Genomic DNA, 22618 nt, shown 5'->3' with positions numbered 1-22618 from the left:
ACTCCAAAATTGGAGGTGTAGTGGACAGCGAAGAGGGTTACCTCAGATTACAACAGGATCAGATGGGCCAATGGGCTGAGAAGTGGCAGATGGAGTTTAATTCAGATAAATGCGAGGTGCTGCATTTTGGGAAAGCAAATCTTAGCAAATCTTAGCATTATACACTTAATGGTAAGGTCCTAGGGAGTGTTGCTGAACAAAGAGACCTTGGAGTGCAGGTTCATAGCTCCTTGAAAGTGGAGTCGCAGGTAGATAGATAGTGAAGAAGGCTTTTGGTATGCTTTCCTTTATTGGTCAGAGTATTGAGTATAGAAGTTGGGAGGTCATGGTGTGGCTGTACAGGACATTGGTTAGGCCACTGTTGGAATATTGCATGCAATTCTGATCTCCTTCCTATTGGAAAGATGTTGTGAAACTTGAAAGGGTTCAGAAAAGATTTACAAGGATGTTGCCAGGGTTGGAGGATTTGAGCTACAGGGAGAGGCTGAACAGGCTGGGGCTGTTTTCTCTGGAGCATCGGAGGCTGAGGGGTGACCTTATAGAAGTTTACAAAATTATGTGGGGCATGGATAGGATAAATAGACAAAGTCTTTTCCCTGGGGTTGGGGAGTCCACAACTAGAGGGCATAGGTTTAAGGTGAGAGGGGAAAGATATAAAAGAGACCTAAGGGGCAACTTTATCACTCAGAGGGTAATACATGTATGGAATGAGCTGTCAGAGGATGTGGTGGAGGCTGGTACAATTGCAACATTTAAGAGGCATTTGGATGGGTATATGAATAGGAAGGGTTTGGATGGATATGGGCTGGGTGCTGGCAGATGGGTCTAGATTGGGTTGGGATATCTGGTCAGCATGGACAGGTTGGACCAAAGGGTCTGTTTCCATGCTGTACATCTCTATGAATCTATAACCGAACAAAATACTCCCCGCCCGTGTCCTTCGGATAATTAAGGTTTCTCTGTGCCCTTCTCGTTGATGATATTGGCAGCCTTTCTGCAGCAAAGACCCCTCTCATCCAAATCTCATCGTAATGCTCTCATCCAAACTCTTCCATCAACCAGAAGGTACGGAAGCTTGAGCACATGCATCAAACGGTTCAAGAACAGCTTCTTCCCCGCTGTTACTAGGCTGCTGAACAGACCTCGCTAATTTCAAGTAATGTTGACCTTGCTTTGTGCAGCTTTGTGCATTGTACGCCTCGATCTGTTTAGCACCCCATGATCTGTATGTCTTTGTTTGCCTATACTGCATGCAAAACAAAGTTTTTCACTGTACTTATGTACATCTGACTGCAATAAATCAAATCAAATTCTGCCAAAGGCAATATACATCAGATGATCGACAAACTAGAATCTGATTACGTACAGGATGATACAGAGATCAGTGAATACATATTTTACATTGATGTTGAGATTAAAAGTGTCATCACACCATTTGAAGTGCTTGCAATAATTCAAATGATCCTTCCTCATTAAATTGGTAACTATTCATGGCTAAGATAGGAGTAATTGTCCACATACCAACCCTGCCAATTCTAAAATACATGTACGCATAGACATGGGAAACCAAGACAAAACCTGCAAATGTAAAATTTTCCTCATACATTGGTTCACCAAGTTCAAGAAAAATCGTGCTGAAGTGCAAGTACAAAATTAATCTGCCAGTCCATGACAAATATTTCTAAAGGGAAACAAAAGACTTGATATTGAATATTTTATGGCGGCTATGAGAGATCTGGTTTTGTTTTCTATTGTTGTCATTAAATGTTAATCACTATCTGTGATGATATGGTAATGTAAATAAATGTGTTGTACAAGTTAGATCAGGCCTGTGAGAGATGGTAACAGGACTGGATCCCCATTGAGGAGATGCTTCAGAGCAGATGGAACATTTATAGCTGAGGAATGCTAGTGTACAGATCAACATTCAGCTCCACATAAACATGCCAGAACTTGAATACTTAGTAGTCTAGACAATAATCTCTATGCCAATCACAAGTCCAGATACCTCAAAACTCAGAAACAGACCTACAAGCAGAAACTTCAAAAGCGTAATTTTTCAGTAAATTGAGACAATTTTGAAAATTGTACTTGCTTCTACATTTTTCTCAGCCTGCATGTAGTTTGCAGACTGAAAGAAACAAAAATATTTGAATTGATTTCCCTTAGTATAGGTACTTTGTTTCCTGCGTTATTCAGAATGGATTGCTTTTATATCTATCTAGTTGTTTATTATTGGATATTCCTTGATGTACTTTGTACAATTTTGGCGACCTGTTTGGATCTGTCTCCATTGTAGAAGATTAAATTTGAACCACCCAAATGCAAGTGTGATGCATACATTACAAATCAAGTGTAACACCTTCAGTCTAACATAATCTAATCAATTAAATAGATAAAGACTCAGGCCAATTAGTTGCATTAGTGTTTGGTACGGTAACTATCAAGTTGAGGTAAGACGTGTAGGCCAAAACTACCCATCACTTGAAAAATATGTATGCATGTGTGGCTGGAAAGGTGATCTATACATACTGGATACTTTTTTTAAACTTAGCAAGGAATAGGTTGTAGTTTAAATATACATGCAGCATATTCTGATCAACTGCTTACATAGCTCCTAATAACGATTAATCCAGACAACCTGGCAAATTACCAGCAATGTTGCAATATTTGCATTTGCTACAGTGAATGGATTTTGATTGCATTTTTAAAAAGTGAATATTACCCAAATGCCAGCTTGCCATAAATGCTACAAGCCATAATTCACTTCTGACTTGATCATTGCATAATGAGTAGCACAAGTCAACACTAAAACTATCCAAGAGTTCTTCTTGATACACAAAATTACTCTCTTAAAAATGTTTTATAGTTCTGATCAGTGATGTTCTGTAGGGCTTAGAATGTTATGTTTAGAAGATCACAAATTTGATTCACCTTACTTGAAATCATTACTTGACAAAAGCACTACAATAGTGAATTTGAAAATGAATTTGTACCTTTGACACTTTCATTTCTACTTACATCACTTGTTAAGTTTCCAACCTTCATACAATGCAGTGTGCGGCTGTCCATACCAACTCCTTCGTAATGGCCTTTCACTTGATTATGGTAAGCTTCTTTGTATTTGAGCTACATAAGCAATAGAATGGGGGTCAATTCATTCATTGCATTTTCCAATCATAAAATACTTAAGGTGCATAAAATTACTTGAGTGTTTATTTACTTTTTTATCTTCTCATATCAGTTTATGCTTCAAATAATGTACATATCACCTCTTATACTAACTTTACAGGAAATATAAAAATTAATTTTCAGTGCTGGGGAGGCTGTTTGCAAGTAACTATATCTCATCACACAATTACAAATTCACTTATACTTGAACGAACAAGCTCTAACATTTTCTGGTGAATTTTGAGGGTATTTAGTCAGAAAATACCATAAATTCATGCCTATCCTATACCTGGTGCCATGTTTCTCAACAGAGTACCTGTTCTGGATCTTGCTGATCAAAGTTAATCTCTAACAGATATACAACTGAGGTTATTAATGTATCATAAAATCTGAGCAAATTCAAAGCATTAGATTCAGTTGTACTGTCATTTCATTATTGGAGAAAAGTCAAACAAAGTGCCCGTCACCGCAAAAGTCAGAAAGTTTGATGGGGAGGAGGATATTACCACTGTACCATTAGAGGCCACAACTGTTATTAATGCCTAACCCCAGCATATGCTTAAACATAACTAAAGTACAATTACCAATCACAAATCGGTAATTGTCAACCTATCAAACTGAACTAGTTAAAATCAGCACTGAACTACTTTAACGTTAAAACCAGCATTAAATTGTGATAACTCACATCACTAGTAAATTTCGATAACTTGGCAATATTCTTGAACTGAGGGGTTTCACAGTAGTTAATGCTGTAACCTTTGGATGTGTCCAAGTCCTTCTTGTACTCTATCTGAAAAGTTATAAACAATAGTTAAGAAACAAAGAATAAGTATTGGGTAAGATGTTTTAGGAAAATGTTTCCCAGTCCAAGAATAACAGGTTCTGGTGCTTGCAGGGTTGAGAAATCTCTCAAAGCATATTTCAACCATGCTCTGTACTGGCTTTCACTAAAGTAGATTGAAGGAATCCATGGTGGGCGATATGGTGGCTCATTGCCTTTCAGCATCAGGCACCCAGGTTCAATTCTATCCTTGTGTGACTGTCTGTGTAGAGTTTGCACAGTCTCTCCGTGTCTGCTTGTGTTTCCTCTGGGTAATCTGGTTTCTTCCTAAGTCCAAAGATGTGCAGGTTAGATAGATTGGCAATGCTAAATTTCCCAAAGTGTTCAGGGATGGGAAGTTTAAGTGGATTAGCCATGGGATCTGCAGGGATGGGATGGGTCTGGGCGAGATGCTCTTCAGAGGGTTGGTGTAGGCTTGATGGGCCAAACCCTGTTTCCACACTGTAGGGATTCAATGATTTCTATGAATCTAACCATTGGGGATGTGTAGGTGAAATGATTAAGGTAATGAAGAAGTCAGTTTAGGTCTGTTGGAATGCTGGATTTTACCAGCCAGGGGATTTCTTGTCTAACATATTAGCAACTCAGCAGAATCTCGAAGGTCAATGCACATTTTCAAATAGAAGCCTTGCAAATAGCTGCCAGATCACTCCACTGGAGGTATTCCTTCCACACAATGGCCAATAGACATAGCTATTAATATTAATACACCATTAACAATCCCAATTTAACAAGTCTGAACATGGTCATTGAGTTTCCTGTAACAATAACTTCAAGTCAAATCAGTGATTCTGTGTTGACTGCATGAGGAGCACCACAGCGGGCCTTGCAGAATACTACTGACAGAGACTTCTCAATTATCACATATTGCACAAACCAGAAACTGCCGTGAATTCACGACTGCAAGAATCTTTGTCACAAATACAAATTCCAAATCACAGAATTTCAAATATTTGGTTTGCGAGAGATACAGATCATTGATTACAAGGATAAAAGCAAAAAAAAATAATTCAAGCATGCATTGCTATTATTAACATGAGATGAACATAAACATACACAAGAAATTCCAGTCATATGCACCTGCGTCAAAGACATCAAGCTGTTTAGTACAAATACCACATTGCAAACTATTCTTTGCTGTATTAATTCACAAACTTATTAGGAAACATTCATTTTTTCAAAAGGAAAGACAATAAATTTTGTTGAAAATAAGGAGCAAAGGAAGATTTTGTTTAGAGTTCTCCAAATAATTGAATGAATGTGGTTTACATAGTTAATTACAATTCTGTTACCTCACTGACAAGCTTGTTAACTTCCTTGACATGCTTCATTGCTAAGTCTTCTTCAGAAGTTAGCATGTGGTATTGGGCTGATCCCTTCATCCTTACAAGATCTTTTTTATATTTTATCTGCAACCACAAAACAATTTGGCTGTTAAACTATTTCTAACTATATACACTGAAGACTGGAAAACTTAAGAGTCTGTCAAGTGCTTATACCATAGAAGTTAACACTGATTCTCAACTGCAAAGCTCTAAGACTGCTTTACCTCTTAGTAATAACAGAGATTTAAGCAGCTAGCAATAAATGTGCCCTAATATGGTGTATAGAGCCAAGCTACTAGCCAGAAAACTAAATAATAATGCAAACAAACAAATTTGATTTCATAGGCTAATAAATTCTAATTAATTATGAATCCAAGTCAAACAACAAAATGAATGTGAATTTTGACATCAACGCGTATCTAATTCTAAATCTGATTTTCCTTTGTTCTGAAGGGTAATTCAATCATCGAACAATTTTTTTAAAATCATGGTGCAGGTATCTATTTTTCTTCTATTCATATCTACTGTAATGATATTCCAGATTAAATTAATAAAACATAATTATCTTCTTTTTCATTATTATTAAAATATAAATGACCAACTGATCAACCTATTGTGGTTTAATTACAACATCAGCCAGTCTTCAATGAAAAGTCAATCTTACATTGATTTTAAAGTTTTAATTGCATCTATGACACATTTCACTGGTTAATGAACTGGTGTATGTATAAATTACTATTCAGGAGATGTCTATCAACTTTTTAACAACATTTTAAACTTTGGCATTCTCACATTACTTGCATACTTTAAAACTTATTGTTTCTCTTAAGAGTTGCAAAAGCTGCCTCTCAGTCTATTTTCTACATCTCCATTTTTACATGGTGTTAATAAACAAAAGATGGAGGTTCATATATGTAACAGCTCCAGGTTGAAGAGAAAGAGAAAACACCAGGATGTTGTGATTAGGGAGGTGTGGGGAGGTCAGTTAGCTGGAAAGCTGCTTTGAGATGCAGGGTAATGCCAACAGTGTGGGTTCAATTCCTGTACAGGGTGAGGTCACCATGACGGACTCTCCCTCTCAATCTCTTCCCCTGTGATCTGATAAAATATGGTGGCTTTACTTTCGTGATTAGGTGACAACTGAATTTTAACAACTTAAAGATTGGAGAGGAATGTGGAAGGTTGAAATTCTGCAGTTCTAAGGACCTTGCAATGAATGAGTTAGATTTAGAAACTGTGATGTGTCTTTGTTTAGTCACAGTACAGGGCAGACAAGAGGAAAAACATATAGGATGACACATTTTGCTCTTAAAGAGAAAGAGAGGAATGCTGAGAGGAGTGTTTTTCAAAGTGATATCAATTGTACATTATGGAAGATAATAAAATAACAGCAGGAATATTGAAGGGAAAGTGCATTGTAAATGTATATTTTCTGAAAGGAAGCAAAAGAAATGTGTTTCAAACTTTAAAGGAGAATACAATATCAGTGGTCAAGGAAAATTCTTAAATGGCACTAACATTAACAAAATCTGTAAAGGATACAATGAATGAGGATTGCAGCCAAACATTTGTCCAGGTTCAAATATTTTTCATCCAAAATTAGTACAATAGATGTGGAAATTAGATGTAATTAATCATCATCTTCCAAAGCATATACATTTGGAATTAACAGCAAATAATTTGAATTATATCGTTTCTCTAAATAGGAGTTAGAGGCAAACAACTAACACAATCCAGTGAATTAAACACATTAGGCAAAGTTCCTAGAGCCCATCATCAGAAAGACAAAAAGTGACGAGTTGGAAAATACCAGCTATACTGGGGAAGTGAACATGCTTTTGTGAAAGAGTTAACAACCAAGTGATCTGGTAGAGCTTTTGATGTTCACCAAAGTACTGTCCAGGAGATATTTGATGAAATGCAACACAAGAAATTTCAGGGACAAATTGAAGTTTGTGTTATTCAAGTAATTTCTTGATATGGAAATTGGTTGGAAAACAGACAGTCGAAGTGTAGGAAAAGGGACATTCTCTGACGAGAAATACGGAACTGTGGACACAACCCCAACTGTCCACTACGTGGGAGTAACTTTGGAAGTTTCAGTTTCTGGCTTGGCTCTTCATAAGACTGCAGCACACATGGAATTCAGTTAAAGAACTGAACCTCTTGTGACTAATTCTTGACCCATGTTTAGTTAACAAGGCTTCATCCCATCAGAAGAGGCCCACGTGTTACTGCTTTTTAGCAACCAAGCCTCTGAGCCCCTTTGAGACTTGTTGGATTCGGATGGGGTCTTGACAGTTGCAGAGAATGCATCAAAACACATCAAATAAACACATCAAACAAAATCCAGAACACTGTGGTCACTGCCACATGGACAAGCAAGGACAAAGGGTGGTGCCACAGGTCCTGAAATTGCAAGACATAGGTTAGTCAGAAACTCCAGTCTACCCTGGAGGTGCTGCCAGTCTCCAGCCCCCAGAATTATAGTGGGTGGCTAAGCAAGTGCTCATGGAATTTCAGAGCTCGGGTTCCAAGGGAAAGCGGCAAGAGTTTAGAAAAATAACTTGCTTTTGATTTTGCACTCGTTTATCAGGAAGATGCAGAAACAAAAGGATCTTCCCTGCAACTTTCCAACAATCTGTCAGAAAGTCATGACACTGACATAACTGAGATTGCAAATTTGGTTATCATGGACACAAATTCATTTCTGATTCTGAGCAGCTCTCCATCAGTTTTTGATAATGTTACCTAATTCTGGAACAATGTAATTTTCAACACACAACAGTACGGATAAAAGGGTCCATTTCTTTCCTTTAATACTTACATCACTTGCAAGTTCATTAGCTCTCTTGGCATTGTAATATGCAGGTGTGATCATAGCAGGGAAACTGCCTTTGCCTCTGGTTTCCTCATAATCAGCAACGTCCTCTGGCTGTACAGATGAATGAGACAATTATACCAATCAAAAATAATTATTTCTATATTGAAGGTTGTATGTAAGGATCATGTTACTTGGCATTTCACTGAGCCACTCTTGAAAATCAATCTAACAATGAAAATGCAATAAAGGTTTTCAAAACATAAAGACCACAATCTTGTAGCTTACATCAGGGGGCTTTTATTATTTCAATTATGGAAAACTGGCACAAGTCATGAAGGGTCATGGCAGAGTCTTCTAATTGTTGTAATTGTTATTCTCAGGTAAACTGTTACCAGTCCTGAAGCACGGAACAAAATAATTCCCATTCGTAGCAAGAAGCCCTGCCTGCTTAGAGCTCCTATGAGAAATTAGTCTACACAGAGTGCATATGATTCTAAACAATGATTGGAATGTTAAAAAAAATAGTTTGTATCCAAACTTGTAATCTGCAACACCATCAGTAGATACTCCATCATGGAAGTTAAAGATGGAAAATGACTTCTTACACAGGGACTCCTCTATAAAAAGGATCAGGTCACCCTGAATCAAGGATCGAAAATAGTGTGAATAAATCCGAAGAGGCCCATAACTGTGGGCAAAGGAAATTTTAACTCTTGGGTGGAAATTCATTGGTATCTAGTTTTGCTGAAAATGCAGGGACGTGACTGTATTGAGTGCCAAAACAGGACAACTAAGTCTGGCTTGAAATCGGGCCTGAGGCTGTGTTATTACTAATGGCTCTTTAGCACGTCTTTAAGCAGCTTGATCGCTTGAAGAAATTAATGTCAGCCACTTGCCTCATTGTCCTGTGTATTAGTGGAGGGAAAGAACAGCTTTGTTAGCTCAAACATTGTGGAATTGGGAGGGGTAAGCAATGTTCCTGCATCTTCAGCTACATTATCATAATCCACAGCAGAGTAACCCAGCACTGCACAAAATCCAATTTAGTCAATAAGCACAAAGTATACAGATGCTGGAAATCTGAAATAAAAACAAAAAGTGCTACAGGTCTGGTAATATCTGTGGAAAGAGAGAGAAACAGAGTTAATCTTAGTGTTAAGTCCAATATGACTCAAAGCGGCATACTGAACTCAAAGTGTTAACTGTTTCTCAATCCACAGATGCTGACAAACCTCTTGAGTTTCTTTAGCACTTTCTGTTTCATTCCAGTTTAGCAGAGGAAGCCTGAAATAGGAAATAGCCTACTTATTTATGGGAATGCTGGCACGAGGTTTTATTTTAAGTGACTACCAGGGGGATCTAAAAAAAAGTCTTTCCCAATATTGGGTTTGATGTATTTCAACCTGTCTTTGAAGGCAAGATGTTGGCTGTGAAATTGGATATTTTTTCATCAGTTTTACACATATGAAACAGGATTAATTTCGAGCCTTCTGTTTTTTAATAGCTAAATACTCATGCAAAATCCTCTGTGTTGAAATCTATATATAACTTTGTCTTTCAAACAGTTATTTTTAGCTGGAGAGGCATGGCTGCAGGCAGAACACTCATATTGCATGACTGCTGTACAAAATGGACACTGATTTGAAAACAAGTTTGGCTCCCAGTAAGGAAGATGTGAAGCAAAATAATGAGAAAAACATTGACATTAAATGTCAATTTAAATATTCTTACACTTGATTAATGTTTCACATCTTTTATTAACTAACTTATATAAGTTTAAAATTAACTTACAGATAATTCAAACATGCACATGATAGAGAAAATATTGAGACTACTTTCTGCTTGGAGACTAACCTGACTGTATTTTACTGAATTTTCTCTTGTCATAGCAACTTGAGCACCTGCTGCTTGGCTCCAATTTCCCTTAATATTCTTTTCATAGTCTTCATGGTATTTAAGCTGACATGGAAATGTAAAAGGAGAAAGAGCAAAAAATATGCAATGTTAAACCTGTTAACATTTTTTTTAAATTGGGGCCTTCAGTGGCCCCTTTAAGGACTGTTGTGTAGGTCTTAGTGCTTGAAATGATGTGTGCAATCGTGCATTTATTGTGTAATCTGCAATCACATACAAACTATCCTGACATACAGTCTGAAACAGCTCTGGGAGCAGAAATTTGAACAATATCTGTTTTTTAGATAGATACACTGGATGATGACATTGCATTCCCATGTGGCATGTTTCCAGTGTAGAGTAAACACGCGAATGCTTCATGCTATATGAGCCCTCCAGTACCATTTCCTGTTTGAGATAAACATGCCTCACCATTAAATGTCTGCACTACCTTCTGAAAGTACATGTAAAACCTAACAAAAATTATTAATTTTCACAGAATCCCACTGACTTTGCGGACTCAGTAACAACTCAGTGATAAAAGCATTTATAAAATGTACTTTTACAGTTCTAATTTGCCTTAACACCAATAATGAGATGTACTGGTTGGCTAAATCTACCATTTGGTGTCCAGAGTAGATGAAGTTGCTTGACATTTATGAAACTGGAATGTGTCTTGATAATTTTTTGTTTGTTTATCAAGAGGAGTACCACAATGGAATTAAAAGCAAGTAATGCTTTCAAATTTTAATAACATCGCTGAGCAAACTGTTGTACGAGACCTTTGGTTCTGAAATGGTTACTGCAGAGGAGTGTATTAAGCTCTGCCCAATACGATCTCACAAGGACTTGCATGGGGAGAACAGCTTTCAATCTCAAAGGAAATTGACTCTGCATCTAAGTCTCCTCATTGGTTGGGGGGGGAGCAATTTTCCCCTTATCTAAGTGTGGGGGTGGGCATGAGCAGACCTCCCCAACCAAGAAGATAATTCCCCAGATTGTTGCCAATCAGTCCTATCATAATCGCAATACTGGCGATCAAGGTCAGCCAGAGGGCAGCAGCCTCTTGGTTGTAATGCCCACCAGGCAATGCCTGCTCCTTGGGTAATCCGGTACTGAGATGGTAAGTATCTATTCTTCTTCTCGGGAACGGGGTGTTCAAAGGAAGAAGTGAGTTTTGGTGGGTGAGGTAGTAGCTTTCAGAGGCCAGCCCTTGTTGGCATCAATGCCTCTGGTTGCCCCCAGATTGGCTATTTTGCAACTTTCTTATGCCTTCATTTCTTGTGAATTAGGATCATTCACATACATTAAAACAGAAATATTTTCACCATTGTGACATCTTGTCTTCATACATACATGTCACATTGCCACTGTGTCATAACATACATTATCTCAAAAGCTATCATTGTATCTCAGCCGATTGTATGAGCTGTTTATTTTCTTTAAACTGTGTTTTCCAAAGAAGGGAATTGATAGTAATTGCCTGTTAGGTTAGGCTCAAAGCAGGAATAACAAATATTCTACAGTCACAAATGATGACTCTAGTGTGGTCCAAATGTACATAATAACAGTAATCAAGAATGATACCATTATATAAGATTAACTTATTCTACCTAAATAACAGTTTCAATCTGGACAATGTCAAATTGGCATTATAATAACACACTTTGTTATGGTTAATCAATTGACACAGCCAGAGATGATTTCAGAAATCAATGTTAGGAAACAGTGATTTAAAATGTCCAAGAATGCTGAAAATTGTGCATTCCTAGAACATTAACATAAATTTCTGGATTACTGGTCTCGTCTGGTGGCATTACTACCATTCACATTGTTCCTCTTAGACTTCAAAGCCTGCCTGGTGCATAAGTCCCTTGGTCAACCACTGGGGAAGTCTCCTTTAGATGGACAGTCAAGTGGATTCTTGATGACTTTGGGTGCCTGCAGGCCAGCTGGAAAATTCAGGTCAGCTTTTGACCTTAGGAGGCCTTAGGTGAATAGCCCTGACTCGGCACCCAGTCTCATCTGACATTCATGGAAATAGTCAGCAAGACAAGTAATAGTGTGATATTTCACACCTGCTTAATTCCGCACTCATCCTCGTTGAGGCCAAAAACATCCACCTCAAATCTGAATTAAATGGACACTGAATCAAAAGGAGGTGATAATAAAAGGTATTGTCAAAAGCTTGATCAAAGAGAAGAGTATTAATGAAGTTCATAAAGGAGAAAAGAAAGGCGGAGGAGCACAGTAATGCAACACAAGAATTCTAAAACCTTAGGCCTAGCTGTCTGAAGGCACAACCACCATTGATGATGTGATGGGCATGCCAGAGGTTTCAAGGTGGGGTGGTACGGCTTGTTGAGGTCACAATGAAAATGAAGGTCAAGGTCGTAAAATTTTAAACATGAGAATGAGAATTAAATCAAAAGTGTCAGAGGGCAAGGAGTCAATGTAGATCAGTAAAATCTGGGATGATAGCTTAATAGGGTATTTCACAAGATTGGGAAGGATAAAAGTTTCTCAAGAGCATAGTTAGTGTGTTAAGCTTTATTTTTTGAATAGATACTTTCAGTATATGATGCCAGGTGTACTCAATTTACTCCCTGGAAACTGGGATTCATTTATAGATGTTAAAGTGGTGCAAAATGGAGCAGGCAATCACAACTGTCACCAGCTTGGAGACGTGTGCATGTTTGTTTATTTAAGTGGGAAGAAGGCAGGGGATAATGTGAAATGAAGGATACAATGTTAAAAGGGGTGCAAAGGAATATGGGTGCATGTAAGCATACATTATTGAAGATAGCAGGACAGCTCCAAAGAGTAGTTAACAAAGCAAACAGTATTTTCAGCTTTATCAGTAGATGCATAGATTGGAAGAACAAGGAAATTAAGCTAATCATATACAAAAACACTGGTTCGGCTGCAACTGCAGTTTTGGGTTGTATTCTGGATCTCCTTTTGGAAGTGAAGGCATTGGAGAGAGTGAACAAAATATTAATTCCAAGAATGAGGAACTTCAGTTCTGAAGGGGCATTGGGAAAGTTAGGATTATTTTCCTTTAGATAAGAGAAGATTGAAAGAATTTTTGACAGAGGTGTTCAAAATCATGAGGGTCTGTCCAGGATATACAGGACAAAAACTACTTGCACTGGTGAAAATATTGAGAAGACGAGGGCAAATTAATTGGCAAAAGAACAAAAGGCAACATAAGAAAGTCCATGTATGATTAAAATCTGGAATGTGTTGCCTGAGAGTAGGTGAAGGCAGGTTCAATTGAGACATTCAGATGGAATGAGATTATTATCCAAAAAGGGAAAGAGTGCAGACTGCATGGGAGGAAGACTTGGGAGTGGGACTTGGTATATCGTTTATTCAGAGAGCCAGTGCAGACAACAAACCAAATTCTGTGATTTAAAACACAGTGGGAGAATTTAGTTGTGAAATGAAAGAACAGCATTTCCAAAGGACAAATTCAGCAATGGTTAACCACAGCTCATAATAGTTTGAACAGAGGTTAAAAAAAAAGTGCAACATAGTAAAGCAACCAGTGTTGAGCAAGCCTTGAAGGTCATCATCCTGCCTGTGAACACATGATCACTCCTGCCCTTTATATAACAACTATAAAAGCTACAACAACATGTTTAAAGGACAGTTTGACACAAAAGACAAGTTACTACATTGAGCAATGGAGATGACAGTGATAAGACAAGTACACTGCCTTATATTTAAAAAACAATTCTACCAATTAAAATTAAAGATGCGAGATATTCTGTTTCAAATAGCTTAAGACATAATTTAAATTTGTCCATAGTGTGCTGCAGTTGCAACACAAAATAATGAAGATGATCAAGAAAAAGAGTGCTTAAACAAAAAAAAAAGAGTAGCCAAGAATGACTTAGGGCCGATTACAACCTTTTACACACATATCTGAAAGTTCAACCCACTCAGTCAAATGTCCATGTCGGTAAGATGTAGGAAAACTATGCATTAGACTAAAAGGCATACTGTTGCCTGAAATATCCTTTCATTTACTGTAGATTGTTGTCATAGAGTCATAGAGATGTACAGCACGGAAACAGTCCCTTCAGTCCAACCCATTCATGCCAACCAGATATTCTAAATTAATCTAGTACCATTTGCCAGCACTTGATCCATATCCCTCTAAACCCTTCCTAATCATATACTCATCCATATGCCTTTTAAATGCTGTAACTGCACCAGCCTCCACAACTTCCTCTGGCAGCTCATTTCATACACGCACCACCCTCTGCGTGAAAACGTTGCCCCTTAGGTCCCTTTAAGTCTTTCCCCTCTCACCCTAAACTGATGCCCTCTAGCTCTGGACTCCCCCACCCAGGGAAAAGGCCTTGTCTCTGTATATAGAAAAAGAATTGAGGGAAAACAGGCAGTGGCAAGAAAACTGCATATCTCTTGTAAGAGGTTTTGATGGAAATCTCTGACACAATGGCCATACCTTTTGTACATGACGTACAAGATTAGATTAGATTAGATTACTTACAGTGTGGAGACAGGCCCTTCGGCCCAACAAGTCCACACCGCCCCGCCGAAGCGCAACCCACCCATACCCCTACATTTACCCCTTACCTAACACTAGGGGCAATTTAGCATGGCCAATTCACCTGACCTGCACATCTTTGTGACTGTGGGAGGAAACCGGAGCACCCGGAGGAAACCCACGCAGACACGGGGAGAATGTGCAAACTCCACACAGTCAGTCGCCTGAGGCGGGAATTGAACCCGGGTCTCTGGCGCTGCGAGGAACAAGTCAGGTAAAGGACTGTGCTTCTGGTTTTATACAATTAAGGTCAGATGCATTTAGTATTTTCTGTTCCAAACAAAATGTGCCATCGCAGTAGTGCACTATTATGCCTAACTTTGCAGATGTTATTTTCATTTAGAATTTTCTCTGTGTTACAGATATTCTAGATCCTTAGGAACAACAAGCCAGGTCTCTCACCATATAGTCCCTTCAGTATTATTTTAAACAGTTAGTTACATACCAGAGGATTTTAGTGAATTAGAGGAAGATATATACAGATTGAATCATTTAACATAAGTATTCCTCATGTTTAAGCAGGGCTGTCTGATTCTACTTCACTTAACTGAACCAACCACATGTCTACAACAGTAAGTCACAAGCTAGGTTTTATTGCAGGAAGTAACTCCCCTCCTGGCTCCCTAAAACCTGCCCACTAGCTGTAAGTCATGGTGGGATCATGGTGGAATACTCTGCACTTGCCCAGGTGAGTTTAGCTTTAACAACACCCAAGAAGCTGAACACCATCCAAGAGATGGCAGCAACAAAAATCAGAAAATGCTGGAAAAACTCAGCATGTCTGGTAGCATCTGTGGAGAGAAAGGAGAGACACCCTTGAAGACAAAGCAGCCTGTTTGAGCAGCAGCCCATCCACCATTGGCAGAGCTCACTTTCTCCATTATTACCACTATATGAAATTGCAGCAGCTTTTTCAAAACCGCCTCCAAAGAAAAATGCAAACTCTACTACCTGGAAGGAAAAGACCAAAGTTACATGGGAACACCATCACCTCCAATTTCCCCTCCAAGTCACCTTCCATACTAACTTCAGACTTCTTTCAGTGTAGCCAAAGAAAAACCCTCAAAACCTCTCCCCAAAGTATCAGGGGAATTATACAGCACATAAAATGCTGCAGTTTGATCAGTAGTATTCACCATCTTCTCAAATCAATTAGGAATTGTCAATAAATATAAAGTCCTGCGAATGATTGGAAAGAAACTCGAAGAAATTCAGGAGATTTCTCTGGAAATCTTTACACCTAATCTTTCAAGTAGCATACTATTTCAAATTGAAAGAACCGGATTAGATCAAAGACCACGAGATGGAAAGACCCAAGAGCTTCATCATAAATAATTGCTAATAGTTTCACTATTAATGAAATAGAATCAAAATGCAACCATGACCACACGCAACACCAGCAGTGCCAACATACTTCAAATGTTCCATCAATCCTTGCTGGAATTAATATTTTCGAGAATATTGTATATATCTCTCAAAGTGAACAGATAGCATCATTGGAAGAAGCAAGATTTTGGTTTCTTACAGGAACTGAAGGATTGCCAACTGCAGCCCATGCAGTACTGTCAGAATGGAAGGAGGAGAATGAAAGGATACTGATACAGTTCCCCAAGGAGGAAGAGATAATAGAATATAGATAGTTTAAGGCCTCTCTGCAGTATCCATTCTAAATAAAATAACTACATTCTCTCAAAAATTATCTTGCAAGTTATAATGTTAGAAATGATACTTACATCACTGGCCAATATGCCTCCTGCTTTGGCATGTAGTAACTGTGGAGTGTCCACCACTGAAGCATACTTGGAAATGTACTCTCCATGTCCACGTTTATACTCCACCTTCAGTAATTTAGATAGACACAAGCTTCAGTAGTGTCAAGCTTTAACAAATAAATATACTTACTCATCAAGTCTGAAATCCTAAATGTTTTAGTAGTTGTTCATATTTGTCTCAGATAAACTTAGCTTCCTCATGGCTAAATCTTTGGCAAACTTAGCTCCTCTTCAACGGACTCTGTTTGACATGAACTCAGCCCAGGTTTCTGACTTGAAGGTCAGTGAAGGTGAATGCTCACTGAGACACGTGTTAAGCTTGTCAATCTTGCACAAGATCAGAATTGAAGTAGCACCAAAATATCTGCTAAAGCCATATGTCCAGGAATATTACAGCAGCTAGAGCTATGCCTCAACATTCCCTGTTGATTTGAAACATCTGCACAAAATGCCCATTGGGAAAAGTGTTATAGTAAAATAATTGTTCACAAGGATGCTGTTACGTAATGAAAAAGTCTGAAAGCACATTAGTTCTTGAGATGTGTAATACAATAGAAAATCTCTGACTTTGCAATTTCTATGCCAGTACAACTTATTTTTGTGCTCTCAGCAAACATCGTGACTAAGGTCATGCAGTTATAACTGTTTAGTTGCTACCAATATGAATGGCCAATCACTGTGTGCCTCGCTTACTGTGTGTAGACTCGCACTTTAGGCTAGGTAATTTCTCATCAACCTTATCCGCCTTTATTTTCTAAAGTTTTGAATGCAGAGATGTCTCAAACAGTTTGTGAATTGCAACATTCCGTTAATGTATGTTATCAAGTTTTCACTTCAGAATTATGGTAATTACAAAGTGCAGATCATTTCATGTTAAACATGTATAAATCAATGTTGTGAAGAGAATTCCATGACTCCCCTTCAACTGTTATGCAATTAATCCAAGTAAAATCAATACCTAGATACAGACTTACAGACCTCCAACACAAAAGGTTATTAATAAAGAATAAATTATCTATATTTTTGTCTTCCAGTAAGATTAGTTTTAAAGATTGTTTAACCATTTCATTTCTTTCTTGAGTTTGTCAGTGTGATGCACCATTCTGGTTGCAATGGCAAGTTCCATAGTTCTTTGCCTCCCTTAAAGTCGTTACTCAGATGTTTGAGATCAGGCTGCAGATAATTTCAATTATCTTTCAATTCATCCCCCTCACTGAATGTAAGTGCCTGCAAACTACTAAATGAATCCCACACTGATACTGGTTATATTGGTAAATTAATTTGGATCACTTTCTCAAAGTCCTATCCTATCACTAACAGCACAGCATGCATTACAGTAGCACAAAACATTATCATTATCATTCACCATTAAAGTTTTAACTTAAACTAATCTCTAAGTTAAGCTAAATCAATCACTTACATCACTGATAGCTTTTTGAGCCTGGGCAACTCGTACAAGCTCTGGATTTGTAACACAAGCAGAGTACCAACTTTTGTCTTCTTCATAGGCAGCCTGGTAAGCATGCTGTCAATTTAAAAAAAGGAAAACCACTTGAATAAAGTATAGAACTGTGACCTAATTACATTAACTACTGCCAGAACCAATGCTTAATCTTGAAAGATGTAAAATAAATTATGGTTAAAACAAACAAAAGAAACTAGTCATGTGCTACCTTGCTGACAAGTTCTGTATTTTTCTGTGCTTGAAGAAGAGAGGGCATATCTGGTGGTAGGTAATATGATTCCTTTGTTTCATCCCATGCCTTAGTGTACTGCACCTGTAAGGAAGCACCTTTGTTCAATAATGGAGCTTCTTTGTGTTTGTATGTAAAAAGAAAGCACAGTGACATAATGAGGGAAACTTTCTTGGATGCAGCAAATATCAGAAAATGGCAAACATCTAATATTTGTCTTTTAATGCCTTTACTACTACAGAACTAGGAAGAGCTCAACTAAACTATTATCATTTTTGTGAAACATCAAAATGCTAATTGCTGATTTACGTCATAGCCCACTTTACATGTATCACAATTTTTAACATGTATCAACCCCACAGGTTCTGAAAATACATTGGGTAGTACCTGCCCACATCTCTGTAGCTGACTTTGCCAAGGTTTCCTGTTTACTAGACAGGTGCTTTACCTACCAACCTTCGCATAAACCAAATCATCCGCCGACATTTCCGCCACCTCCAAACAGAGCCCACCACCAGGGATATATTCCCCTCCCCACCCCTCTCCGCTTTCCGCAAAGACCGTTCCCTCCGTGACTACCTGGTCAGGTCCACGCACCCCCTACAACCCACCCTCCCATCCTGGCACTTTCCCCTGCCACCGCAGGAACTGTAAAACCTGTGCCCACACCTCCTCCCTCACCTCTATCCAAGGCCCTAAAGGAGCCTTCCACATCCATCAAAGTTTTACCTGCACATCCACTAATATCATTTATTGTATCCATTGCTCCCGATGCAGTCTCCTCTACATCGGGGAGACTGGACGTCTCCTAGCAGAGCGCTTTAGGGAACATCTCCGAGACACCTGCACCAATCAACCAAACCGCCCCGTGGCCCAACATTTCAACTCGCCCTCCCACTCTGCCGAGGATATGGAGGTGCTGGGCCTCCTGCACCGCCGCTCCCTCGCCACCAGACGCATGGAAGAAGAACGCCTCATCTTCCGCCTCAGAACCCTTCAATCCCAGGCCATCAACGTGGACTTCAACAGCTTCCTCATTTCCCCTTCCCTCACCTCATCCGAGTTTCTAACCTCCAGCTCAACACTGTCCCCTTGTCTTGTCCGGACTTGTCCGACCTGCCCAGCTCCTTTTCCACCTATCCACTCCACCCTCTCCTCCCTGACCTATCACCTTCATCTCCTCCCCCACTGACCTATTGTACTCTATGCTACTCTCTCCCCACCCCCACTCTCCTCTAGCTTATCTTCCACGCTTCAGGCTCTCTGCCTTTATTCCTGATGAAGGGCTTTTGCCCGAAACATCGATTTTGCCTGTCCTCGGATATTGCCTGTCCTCGGATGCTACCTGAATTGCTGTGCTCTTCCAGCACCACTAATCCGGGATCTGGTTTCCAGCATCTGCAGTCATTGTTTTTACCTCTTTGCCAAGGTTTTGTTGAGTAATGTGAAGGGCCCACAGTTTAGGAGCCTTTAACAAACCCACCAATGTACATGCAGATAGTCTCACATCCACCCTTCCTGGCCTCATCAGGCATAGATGCACCAAGGACAAGATAGTTGCCCAAAATAAGGCTTGTAATGTGGGAATTTGATGCCCTTGTCCCTGCCTCACACAATGAAAATGATACTTCAGGACTCAGCACTGCAAGACTATCCTGAAAATTAGTTTCTGACCAGTGTCATGAACTCCACCAACATTATGGCAGGAGTCCCAACTGAATAGTCACAAATTCTTGGGGCAAAATATAATTAAAAAGCAATTTTACTGCGTATGGCACTTAAATTTTACAATACCTTCAAGCTGCTTACCTTACTTGCAAGTCTCCCAACCTGAGAGGCATGCTCCATCTGCTTCGACTTTATATCCCAATGAAAAACTGATTTGAATTTTTCGGCTTCCTCGCGGTACTTAATCTAAGTACAAAAGTTCAGTGGACATTTTATGATATTAGATTTTAAAACTGACTGTATTAGTACTTGGGAGGATCTAAGCCACAGTTACGCAACTTCTGAGTTCATTATATATTTTTTCTTTATCTTTCCCATCTTTTTACTGCATATTCCTTAATTATTTTTCTTTTCCCTGTCAGCCTCCTTGAAGTTCAATATTTTCACATCAAGAGCAATCAAAAAATTCTCATCACTTCTCACAGATCGAGTCCTCTCCTCAAATAATATTGGAATCAAGTTGCATGAGGTAAGGTGAGCCATATTAAACATATATAAATCTATGCTGTGAAGAGAATTCCATGACTTCCCTTAAACTGTCATGCAATTAATCCAGGGCTGAAAACAAAAAATGCTGGAGATCACAACGGGTCAGGGAGCAACCATGGAGAGGAAGCAAGTTAACCTTTCGGGTCGAGATAACTCTTCATCAGAGCTGAAGATGAAGAGTCATCTAGACTTGAAATGTTAGCTTGCTTTCTCTCCATGGATGCTGCCTGACCTGTTGTGATCTCCAGCTTTTGTTTTGCTTTGAGTATATATTCCAGCACCTACAGTAATTTGCTCCTACAGCTTTACAGGGCTACAAACATTACAAACAGTTTCATCTTGTCCTTATTGTCATCACAATAAGTAAATCATGGTATCTTGGAGATTAAGTCAAAAAGTTCACACTGCAGTTACCAAAGCAACAAGCTGCAGTTGGACTAAATAAATAATCGTTTAAAGTGTAGTGTTTAAGTTTTTCACTTCCACAATTCATGCAGTCACTGTAACAAGTACACTTCTCTTTCTCTTGAAATTCTCATTGTCCAAAGGTATGCTAATTCATGGTTCATGCTAGATGCCAATGGACAAGGCAAGCTTTAAGAACTATCTGTTGCAACTGGAATTGAACCCACGTTAGATACCATACACTGGCTGTCTAGCCACCCAAGCTAACAAATGAAACATCTTCAGTTACTGGTATCAATCAGAATGTGTGTTGGGTAGAGTTACAGGTCTGATTTATCTTCTGTTTTGAAAAGTTATCACAAATGAAACCTGGAATTTAAGAACACAATAGGGGAATGGTTTGCGAAATCCCGTATAAAGTTAAAGCAAAATCTGAAATACAAATTTCACCAAAATATTGAATTCAACAAGCCAGGACTAAAGTACAATTAAAATGTTGGGCTTTAAGAAGAAAACTAACTTGATAAAATTGATCACAATCAAGTAAAGGAAGTAACAATCTCTGTCATACAAACATAATATTGAAAGCAAAACACCCATCTCCGTGCCTGGCAGGACAAGTTAAGATTTCTTTTACAAATAACTATTCAGCTTGCAGATCTTCAAGACGAGCTTAATAAAGGTCAGTTTAATATAATTATGTAAATTCTATTCGACAACTTTGGACCAATTTGTGACTACGGACGGCAAACAAGCCTGAAGATTATAATTTTAACCTCGACACGAAGTCAAAGCACAAGCAGCGAGGTGTCACAGTTGCTGTCCAGAAATAGATGTTGCTGTAACAGGCTTCATTCCAAAGCCTGGTTGTCACCGAGACTAAGAAAATAAACTGAACACTCTATAAACTATAACACAGATATCGGTCGTTTAATCATTAGGTTATTGATAAACACCGTTTTGTCATCCGAATTGAAGTATTACAACAATATGCTGTATCTAGGACTGAATATTCAGTCGTTTGGTCATGCCCGGTGATCTCTGATGATGTATTATGAGGAGAATATGCGTTGTGCCCATTTACAGTGCCAGTTACCCACCTCACTGGACTCGCTTTGTTTTTTCACGTTCAGGTTCAGGGGTGTATCTAGTATACTGGTGAATTTGTTGACTTTAGGATTGTGCCTGTGAATTAAAATAAACATTGCCAGCAATTTACAAACAAAAAAGATAATCGAAATAATTTTCTACCAATTTCATTCAGGTTGTGCAAAGTTCTTCAGACATACAGAGTGCTCCTATTATGAACAATTTCTCGAAGCGCCGTGGTATAAATCCGTACATCTAAAATTAGACTGCTATGGCACTTTTAGCATCCACTTTTAGTAAAACAAGAAATATTCAATAATCTTGCGCTTTTAATTGTTCAATTTGAATATATTTAAATGTAGATTAATATTGATTGAGTCATAAAATCCCTTTTAATTTTGAGTCTTAACAAAGTTGTCATTAACTTTTAAAATGACTCACGCCTGACAGTACGGTTTCTTCTGGTGACTGACAAAATTGTTGACCGTTAAGATCATTTTGCAGACCTCACAGTGGAAACAGGACTTGTGCCAGGTCTGTAGGTAGCAAAATAAACACGTTATTAACTGGGTCAAACTTCCAGTTTGAAACAAACATTTGACATTTCAAGGAAATTTCAGGATCACTCACTTGGTCTATGCAAACTACTTTCTCAGCGGAATAAACGTCAAAACCACACCGAGCACACGGTTTATTCATTTTCAATGAGTAGTTTTGCTGTTCAAAAGTAAACGGCGAAAATTCTCTTCTTTCCTTCCCGTTGGTCTGTTTCTGATCTATGTTTCTTGTGACCTCGCCTGGATTAGAA

At 38.6% G+C, this 22618-nt stretch overlaps 1 protein-coding gene across 2 annotated transcripts in view; it reads right to left on the bottom strand.

The window, feature by feature from the left end:
* Positions 1-22618, bottom strand: part of nrap (nebulin-related anchoring protein) — a 102623-nt gene extending 80005 nt beyond the window's left edge. The window contains exons 1-12 of one of the 2 annotated variants that reach the window (XM_043712771.2): positions 22441-22618; positions 22252-22346; positions 21822-21906; positions 19909-20013; positions 18079-18183; positions 17826-17930; positions 16367-16471; positions 10016-10120; positions 8165-8272; positions 5305-5421; positions 3857-3961; positions 3022-3129 (exon numbers count right to left, since the gene is read on the bottom strand). In XM_043712771.2, the coding sequence (XP_043568706.2) occupies positions 3022-3129; positions 3857-3961; positions 5305-5421; positions 8165-8272; positions 10016-10120; positions 16367-16471; positions 17826-17930; positions 18079-18183; positions 19909-20013; positions 21822-21906; positions 22252-22346; positions 22441-22509 (1212 nt within the window). In that variant the 5' untranslated portion in view covers positions 22510-22618. The remainder of the gene's footprint in view (positions 1-3021; positions 3130-3856; positions 3962-5304; positions 5422-8164; positions 8273-10015; positions 10121-16366; positions 16472-17825; positions 17931-18078; positions 18184-19908; positions 20014-21821; positions 21907-22251; positions 22347-22440) is intronic. The other variant, XM_043712772.2, reaches the window with a different exon arrangement.

Source organism: Chiloscyllium plagiosum, unplaced genomic scaffold (assembly GCF_037043375.1).
Source record: "Chiloscyllium plagiosum isolate Xiang-an unplaced genomic scaffold, Cpla_swu_hap1 HiC_scaffold_22, whole genome shotgun sequence".
NCBI classification, from domain to species: Eukaryota; Metazoa; Chordata; class Chondrichthyes; order Orectolobiformes; family Hemiscylliidae; genus Chiloscyllium; species Chiloscyllium plagiosum.
This window is presented reverse-complemented; position numbering and strand designations above follow the sequence as displayed.